At 35.3% G+C, this 9,809-nt stretch overlaps 2 protein-coding genes across 3 annotated transcripts in view; one reads left to right on the top strand and one right to left on the bottom strand.

Annotated features, from left to right (window-relative positions):
• Positions 1-3,330, bottom strand: part of LOC109618811 (uncharacterized) — a 3,713-nt gene extending 383 nt beyond the window's left edge. The window contains exons 1-6 of one of the 2 annotated variants that reach the window (XM_066074089.1): positions 3,163-3,330; positions 2,652-2,735; positions 1,358-1,414; positions 939-1,013; positions 620-787; positions 1-364 (exon numbers count right to left, since the gene is read on the bottom strand). The exon at positions 1-364 is cut by the window's left edge and continues 383 nt beyond it. In XM_066074089.1, coding sequence (XP_065930161.1) covers positions 635-787; positions 939-1,013; positions 1,358-1,414; positions 2,652-2,735; positions 3,163-3,213 — 420 coding nt within the window. In that variant the 5' untranslated portion in view covers positions 3,214-3,330 and the 3' untranslated portion in view covers positions 1-364; positions 620-634. The remainder of the gene's footprint in view (positions 365-619; positions 788-938; positions 1,014-1,357; positions 1,415-2,651; positions 2,736-3,162) is intronic. The other variant, XM_034443830.2, reaches the window with a different exon arrangement.
• Positions 3,331-5,761: 2,431 nt separating this feature from the next.
• Positions 5,762-9,722, top strand: LOC105328721 (chymotrypsinogen B). Its single transcript, XM_066077123.1, has 6 exons — positions 5,762-5,912; positions 6,175-6,361; positions 6,548-6,638; positions 6,842-7,019; positions 7,733-7,881; positions 9,237-9,722. Exons 1-6 carry the CDS (start codon positions 5,855-5,857, stop codon positions 9,450-9,452), a joined length of 879 nt encoding a protein of 292 aa, XP_065933195.1. The 5' UTR covers positions 5,762-5,854; the 3' UTR covers positions 9,453-9,722.
• The last annotated feature ends 87 nt before the right edge of the window (positions 9,723-9,809 follow it).

Raw genomic sequence — 9,809 nt, 5'->3', positions numbered from 1 at the left:
AAGCGACGAAGTACAGTGGTACAGAGTCTTTTGATCATCACTGTTTCTTATAAGCCCTCAATGTCCACGCAAGCTAGTACACATGCACAAATGTGAATGGTATATATAAACCAATTGTCTTCTTTTGTAGTAAACTTGTTCTTGGCATTCACACTAGCTGTCACTAACTGACTAGTCTTGATTTGCTGCTTTGTGAATTGTCTGTCTTGTACCAATAAATTCACAGACCTAAAAGTCTGTGAATTTCCTCACATTAAGAAGTCTCCTTGACTCTTTTTCTCATACAAGGGCAGTTCACAAGATCACAGCAGTCTAGCACACTCCCCAGACACAACAATGTCTTAACACAAGTACAGTTTTTAAGCTGAAAAGATAAATAGAATGGCAAGATAAGAAAAATTAGCAAAAATTTTATATCTAAAAAATACCCATAACACAGCTCTCAATGCTCAAGACAAATACCCTATTCCCATTGACTTGGCTTCAATAATTACTTTAAACTTCCTGCGCTGTTTGACCATTTTTAACATTTTTTGAGTAACCTTGACATTTGATTTGATTAATCAAGGTTATGGAGTAAGACAAACAAACAAAAAAGCTTTGGTACGTCTGTACTTACACAAGAGTTGCTCCTTCAGTACACGATAAAGGAGGAGTCAAGCTGCTGCACACAACGTCTCCTAGCAACCTTGTGCTTCCTCTCTTGTGGCATATTGTGCTTCCTTTGTTGCGGCACATTGAGGTGCACAGGACGATATCTGAAATTGGTGCGTGCCAGCCATTCAATCTGTTAGGCAGAGAGAAACAATGGATACTTAATAGAAACACAATGTAGAATAATTCATTTTAGAACATAGCACGTACCTTACTATATTGAACTCCAAATCTATATTAAAGCAGTACTATATCAATATGAGTGTATAAACGGTTATACATACTGTGTGGGTGGGTTGCGGGACTGTAGGCAACTCCCATCTGTCTTCCGACTTGTTGATTGCACTCGTCAGTTTGTACTATAAACCAAAATAAAAAGAGACTGCTTCATTTCTACGTACACACCAACACATAATTATAATTATGTATTTTTAATTGAAAATTTATCTGTACATTTATTACCAGAATATTGTTACATAAACAAATTTCCCAGTTTTTTGCATAAAAAAAAGAATATAAACAAAAATATGATTTGTTAGTACATTATTTACAATATTTAATGGAATCAAATGCCAGTTTGAATAATATACTAATGATGTACTGTGACAGCAAGTACTGAGTTGTGAAATAGATCCAGGAAAATTGTTCATTGTTACTGACTGTGCAATCATGAGAAATGATCACAAATCTCAGAAAGTCTTACATAGTCATTCATGTGCTCTTTCCATGCATGACGGAAGGAGACAAAAGATGGCTGTTGCTGTAGAACACAACGCACAGTGAGAGTGTGAAAAAGGAGAGACAGAATGAAACAGGAGAGAGAATGAAACAAGAGGCCCAGGGGCCACACCTCTTACTTGAGTTACAAAAGCTATTACTGATTGAATTAGCTTTATGGCATCAAAAACAAAATTTAAGCATCTAAATTTGAAGATCTTTGTTATATAAAAGATTTATAAACTTTCTTCACTTATTTTTATGTTCAATATTAATATTCTTTATATTTTTATTTTTCTCAATTTATTCCTATGTTAAAATCAACCCCTCTATTATGGCCCCCACTTCTTCCATGGATTATGATTTGAACAAGCATAAATTTACACTACCTGAGGATGCTTTCACACAAGTTTCAGTTGTTCTGGGCAAATGGTTTTGAGAAGTTTTTTGTTTTGTTTTTTTTCCATTTTCCTTTATTTATATCTATATCTAACTCCCTTTATCTATCCCCAGCCCCCTCTCCCAATGTAGCCCTGACCTACCCAGGGATCTTGACGTGAACAAAATTGTATTTATACACTAAGTATTACACTACCTGAGCACGCTTTCACACAATTTTAAGCATTTCTGTTATAAATAGATTTTGAGAAGATTTTCCTTTATTTAATTCAAACCATAATAATTGCCCCACTCTTTCTGGCCAACTGGTTTTGAAAATTAGATTTTGAAATATTTTTTTTCTCTTTTTATTCCTATGTTGAAATTTAATCCCCAATTGTGGCCCCACCCTATCCCTTTGGATCATGATTTGAACAAATATTGTTTGGTTTTTGATAAGATTTTAAGAAAAACAATACTCAGAGAGAGAAGGGAAGAATTGAACATGCAGAGACAGAGAAGGGGAGATTTTAAGACCAAGTTTTTAAGACACAAAGGATAACAAACACTGAGAGAGAAAGAGCGAGAGAGAGAAAGAGAAAGAGAAAGAGGGGAATGGAAAATAGAACAAGAAGGAATGTTCATGACACAGTCTAACAACAGAAATTAATTATCATTATTTGTACATCTTTTGCTAGATATTATACACATACATTATTTACTCGAAACTATAAATAGATACACACAACATACATGTTGAAACAACCATCCCTCTATATTACAGGGGTCTATTTAGTACATAGTATTGGTGTAGTTTCCCACATGATATTATGATGCACTGTGTTTGTATGTATGGGGGGGGGGGGGGGTCATACATCTGTGAACAATTTTGAAGTACTCACAGTAGACTTGATGTGGAGTTCCAGCCACACATCGTACCACTGACACTCATTTGCATAATCTGACGTCGAGGCATTTATGCTGTGCTGAAATTTATGATTTTTCATAGTTTCAGCTTTGTAATTAATAACACTATAATTTCATTCATTTAAACATGCATGCTAAGCTTATTGAAATATATTTTAAGATGACACAACTATACTTATAAGACAAAATCAGTATCATAGTATCATATTGACATGCTAGCTACATGTATTTGGCATTTACTTTTAAAATACTTTTAAGATATTTTCTCTTTTTTTTTTATTAAAAATTATGATTTAAGGAAATTGCAAATCAATTAATATCAAATGGAAGTCTTGATATGAAGAAAGTTTAAAAACAAGTAAAAGATGAGTTGGCATCCATCATGGCGACCAAATGGCATCCGCATCAGTTACAGAAAAAAACTTAAAAAGGTTATAATACTGCTCTTGTAAGTGAAAAAAAACCCTTGATTCTGAGAGCAATTACCCTCTTTGACGAGTTCTTGCTCTTTCTTTCGGATGATCGCTCTCTTTTCATTGCGATTCTCTGATTTTTGCGCTCTGTGTAAAATCACGTCTGATTGCCACCGATCAATTTCAGTAACTAACGCGGTAACCAAAACGCAACGGTGTATATATGGCTATTTCGTGATGACGTTATCCCTAACGACGTCCTACGCTGGATACAGCAATTCTATATTTAGAGTTTGCGTCATCATGCGAACACTAGGTGCGTTCAGAGTTGTACCGTTGGTGAAATTAAGATTTACCGCTGGCAGCATTTGGTTGCCACTGGTGAACTATGGTAGCCAATGGTCAGCAAATGCTGCCATTTGTAGCAATTTGTATAGGTAGTATCATGAACGATTTTTTGTCAAACTCAAACAAATGGTAGCCTTTGGTTACACTTGGTTACCAATTGTAACCATCTAAACATATAAAACAGTTAAAAACAAAACAAAATACCTTTCCTCTGAGTAGTGTGACTGTTTCCCTTTAAAACAGCTTCACTGAGTGATTTATTATTCTTATTCCCAATTATATAAAGAGGTAAACAAAATGACTACCAATCTAGCTATCATTAATACAAAGAAAGTAAAGATTAATTGCAAAATTGATAATAAATATTTAACGCCAGCAAAAAGTATATTAATTACAATCAATTTTAACAGCAGCTTGGACTTTGGGTAGTTGTGTCAAACAGCAATGTGACATAGGCCTATCAATTATTTCTTTGCTGGCCACTCAGCCATGGATCTTTGAAATCAACAAGATTTGTGTGGCTTATGTATAAAGCCATTTCTACGCAATCTTTGCATATTTCGCTCGATATCAGCATCATTTTAACTTGATTTGATGCAAGAAAAAGTAACGTCCTACCGAAAGTCCAAGCTTGAATATCAAAATGGTTCGCTATCACATATTCTCTATAATAATGACATGTTTCTGGGTATAGAAGCTGGTATTCTAAAGTCTTTATTTACATCAGTATCTAGAGGCATCTTACAACCCGCCATGTTGAATTAGCATAATGGCGTCACCTACCAAACTTGCCTAAGCTGGTGACCTCATTTGAAATTGAAAGTACACCAATGGTCAACATTGGTATCCAATTGCTACCATTGGGAACCATTTGTAGACATTGGGGACCGAACTTGCCGCTGGTAACATTCTGGTGAACTCTGAACGCACCTACTGACGTGATGTGAAGATAATGAGACCTACACTGGTTACAGGGGGTATAGATACGCTCGATATTTACCTTGTACTTTAGAAAATTTCTTTAAAGAATCTCTGCATGCTTCAAATCGGCAATGATAATAAATTGTTTGCAAAAATTGACTTTATTAATTGGTTTTCGCGTTTGTTTTGGTGCACCTTGTTTTATAATTGTTGAGGGCTAAAGATTTATCATTTACTCATACGGTACACGTACTTTTACTTACCGTGCAATATTTCATCTTCGCTAGTGTTTTATAAATAATTAAAATTGAATTCAACAATTTCTTGAAAACAATCTAATTTTATAAATTATGAAACATTTCGTTTAACTTTTGTTAAAATTGTTTTAATTAGGGTTTTTATCATTATTGGATACTGCAGACTTCCTATTTTCCCTTTATCATGCATTTGTAGTGTTGTGTTATTGTACCCCACGCAAGTTGTTAAGGGACATGAAATTTGTTTAGTCCCCTCCATTAGTCAGTCCTTCAAATCAGTTTTTCCTTTTTTGGATGTAATGAATTTTAGGGAAGTTATGTCCGTTTGTTAAATTATTTTGTGCATTTAATTTGTACAATGCCATTCATTATGTGTATAGTATTGTCAAGTAAGGGTCGGAGGGGAGGCGTGGGGGTATTCGAGCTTCAAATGCTCACCTTTTCTTTCACTTTAGAATAAACATATGTTTGGTTTTTTTAAAAATACATTTTGCTTTTGATCCAGGTAAGTTACCGGTATTAGCGGAATCGTAATTCAATTTTTTTTTTTAGGGGGGGGGGGTGCGGGAAAAAGTTTAACATATATATTTAACTTATTCGTTCAAAGGTATTTCTGTGCCGCCATAGATATATTTTAAATCTTGCTTTTGATCCAGGTAAGTTACCGGTATTAGCGGAATCGTAATTCAATTTTTTTTTTTAGGGGGGGGGGTGCGGGAAAAAGTTTAACATATATATTTAACTTATTCGTTCAAAGGTATTTCTGTGCCGCCATAGATATATTTTGGTCATAATTGTATATTATATTTACCCCCAAAATTGCCAACAGTTGACTAGAATCGTTAAGCATCCTTGGTCCTTTAACATGTATTGGGTTGCTGCGATATTATACATTCTCTCAAGATTATACCATTTCGATTTTATTTCCAAAAGAATGAAGAATATTTAAAGTTTAAGTTACCATTACGGCTGACAATCTTCTCGATTTTGGCCCAATACCGCTTTTAGAAACACTTGATTTCTCTAATCCTCTCAGCCATGTCAATTGTCATGACACTTTCTAATTTAAGCAGCAATTGTTCGAGAGTTTTCTCTTGAGGTGAACAGTTTTGGGCTTTTTAAAATGAACTTCTGTTTTTGGTTAACCAGGATCGAGATGGGTACGTCAGGCGCAAATTTAGCATTTGTAATCCCTGCAGTATAAAAGTAACCCATCTTGTGCTTGTCCTTTACCATACAATGGCGGACAGTTTATTTAAAGGCTGTTTTGGCATGTTCATCAGCTTCCTTCATTTGAGTAAGTACAAGTCATCATTGACATAGAAGCAATCTTTATCGTTGCCTACCGCTGGTGTTTAAGCTCGTATTTCTGTCAGTTTTAGTGTTTTGGACAAAATTATCAGGTTTTCTTCTTCTTCATGTTCCGACTGTATCGCAGTGTTTTTTGCCGCGTAGTCTCGTGTAACTTTAGCAATAAAGCAATATAATGAAACTTATTTACAATGTACTTTTCGCCGTAACTTGTTCATTTATTTTGTTTTGTACATGTACACATTCAGTCAACGAAGTGTCTGGCAGGGCTGTGCAACCCCCGACTCGTCAGCTGATTATCGGCGGAACTTCCGCCGACCGATGGGCGTGGCCCTGGCAGGCCGGGATCATGGTGGCGGACCAGCTGATATGTGGGGGTACCTTAATACAGTACGACATCGTCCTCACGGCGGCCCACTGTCTGATGGGCAGAAGGTACCATATATAATACAATATTGAAATTAATGTCATTAAGTACTTGTGTTATAATTTTTATTACATTGCTGCGGTAAATGCACTTTGATTCTCAATTTTAAACCATATTGCATAGCCAAATTAACATTGTCTTGAAATTGTTATTATTTTCATTACTTTAATGTGTCACTTTAATTTTTGTAATAGTAAAGATTCGTACAAAGTGGTTCTGGGTGACTATGATCGGACTGTACAAGAGGGCGGGGAACAGTTTATAGAGGTGTCAGCTTTTGAAACGGTAATGGTTACAATATTGTAATTGTAAAAATTTCATGATTATTATAAATTTTACTATGCCTTATGATGTGCAATAGATTAAATCGATTCATTGTAAAATGATTTTAATCATCCTCGTGTAGCGATCTACATGAGCGGATCAAAAGAATCTAATTTAATAAGATTTGTTGAAAAATTATGTCTTTATTCTTGAAACGATTCCAGCATCCGAAATTTGAAGGTAATTTCCTGAGTGGATACGATGTGGGGATAATACACCTGGTGAGGAATGCCAGTCTTAGTGAGAGTGTGGGGGTCATCAGGACCGCGGAGCCTGGGATGGTCACCCCTAAACTATCCAAAGCCAGGTGTCTCATCACCGGCTGGGGGGTCAACAGTCTCGGTAAGTTCACGGGGGATTGGAAGTTGTGGTTTGGAAATCTTAGTTATTTCCATCATTTTTTAGGTTACATGTATGTGTGTTGGATAAAAAATTCTATTTTTCTGAACCCCCCCCCTCCCAAACTTTTTGAGATATTTAGGTCTTCATACAACATTGGACGTTTTTCACACATGGCGAAATTTCAGTTAAGGCTGATTTCCAATCTTGTAAACTTTCAGCAAATATTAATTCTTAGTTTCCTATAAGCAGGGAATCTGAATTACGGCGTTGATAATATATCAAATTTAATACATGCCATAATGGCATACGTACTTAATATATACTATTGGGAATCTGAAATACGGCGTTGATAATATATTAAATTCAATACATGCCATAATGGCATACGTACTTAATATATACCTGTTTATACATGTATACCACTGATGTGTACCTGAACGAGAGGTTATTGCTATGCAACTCAAGTGACACGTGCTTTCGATGCAAACCAGAGGTTGACTGTGCACTCTAACACTCGTCTTATTGTCAACTAATTGGTAAAATTTCTTGTATGACATTGTTGTATGACATATAGTTTTGTATAAAAGAAATAAGGAACTGGTTTACCTTTCATCTTTAAGTTGATTACTAGCTCTGTTCAAGGTCATTCGTCAGGTTCAAGGTCAATTTTCTAATTTCCTAAGATAATTTACCCATACATTTTTATTTTACAGCTACAGGGGACGAGGAGCTGGCCACTCAGCTACAAGAGGCCGACATAGAAATCATCAGCAACAAGAGGTGTAACTCCAAGCGTTACTGGGACGGGCTGGTGAAGCGCACCAATATATGCGCCATGTACAAGGGCACGGCGGCGTGCCAGGTAAATAACTTTAAAATAATACATATTTTTTAATATCTGACAGAGACATATATACGTCCTTGTGTCTGAAAAATTGTAAAAGATCGACCGAAAGTGTTATATTAATATAGACTAGACTTTGACCCGTGCGTGCACGGCTTGACATTGCATATCGGACATTTACGAAATATGTACATCCGATCGACACACCTTATTATTGACATTTACATAACAAAGCTATAAGCCTACAATAATGCTATTAATTTCACTACACTTTCCTTAGTTTGAATAATCTGTGTCTCGGGAAAGGCCCTCACCACTGTTAGAATGCCTCCCTTATACCCGTAATGTACATGTAGCATAAAATTGCTGAATCGCTCCGGAACGATTCTGGAGAAAGTTAATGAAGTTGCATTGAAAATAACAGTCAAATTCATCACAACAAACCTTTTTGAGACTGCAAATACCTTTCAACTAAAAATGTTAATCCATAGAATGGAAGAATTCAACACCTTTTCACCAACGTATACGTATTTTCTTTGTAAAACTGAGTACGTAGGACATTATTCATTTTTACGATAAAACATATTCTATCATCATTCTCCTAACGAATATAATGTAACTTTTTTGCATGTAATCAAATATTTTTTGTCATCACGAAGACAAAAGTATAAGTACTTAGTTGAAATGTATATTTGTTATTTTATACTTTCTCTCATAAGAAATCATTAATATATATGAACAGAATATATGGCAAAAGTCCAATGAAAATTTACCCGTATCTGTATTATCATTTCTGAGTTTATTCATGGAGATTTGATATTGTGGAAACATAAACCAAAGATCCCGTTAGCGTGAATGTATTCCGCAAGGGCAAGATTGTAAAATCCAAAAAAATTCAGGTGATTTCCGGGATTTTTTAAGGAATTTTCGTTGATTATTAATTAGCGAAGCTTAACTGAGAAAAAATAAAAACAAATTGGTAATCTCCAAGTATCAATGATGTTGAAAATATATAAAACAAAAGACTGTATTCTTCCGATTTCTCGGTATTAAAGACCAAAAATTAGAGCCTATTATTTTAATATAGTAGTATAGATATGGGCAAATTAAGAGTTATGCCTTATATAGATCTATTTATTGACCACAATTTCATGTTAGTTTATGATTTACTACTTGACAAACACCGACATGTAATTATTGTTTAATGCCACGATCGAATGTGTAAATATATGATTTATTAATATGGCATACTATTGCATACATGTAATTTCATGATCGATCATATATTAACAGTTGCATCTATTTCTGAACAATATCGGTCATATTTACATCGTTCCATTCATTTTTTTTACCAACTGATATTTATTTATCAGGGTGATAGCGGGTCCCCATTAGTGTGTTGTTGGGGCGGATCCTATATTTTAGTAGGCGTCACATCTTGGGGGTCCAGCACGTGTAAGAATTACCCGAGTGTGTATACAGATGTCTCCACAATCAGTCCCTGGATTACATCCACGGTAACGGCGCTAAGAAATCACCACTGCACAGAAAACACAAACAGTCCAGATGTACCAGTAAAACTGTATTGATGAACGGAAGAATGTGATACTTGGTATGGATGAATATATGCTTGTACATTGACAGAATCAATGACGTGGCCCCGCCGTCACCAACTTTCCTCACGTCAATACGCAGCCTCTAATCCGAGCATGATTTATGCCTTTAAGAATTCGAGTTGAGGATTGAGTTGAGTGATTTGAATATTTTGTTGACGGCGAGGTCTGGATTCATAACAACGACAATTTCCTCAAAACACGGGAATGCTGTATAACTATAGGTTAATAAATGAAATAAAAACCAGTACAATGTTTTTTTGGATTAATTTATAAAAGTTAAACATATCCACTTAATGCGCGGCCAATGAATCAATAAACGAGCGGACATAC

This window comes from Magallana gigas, chromosome 2, assembly GCF_963853765.1.
Source record: "Magallana gigas chromosome 2, xbMagGiga1.1, whole genome shotgun sequence".
Taxonomy (NCBI): Eukaryota; Metazoa; Mollusca; class Bivalvia; order Ostreida; family Ostreidae; genus Magallana; species Magallana gigas.
This window is presented reverse-complemented; position numbering and strand designations above follow the sequence as displayed.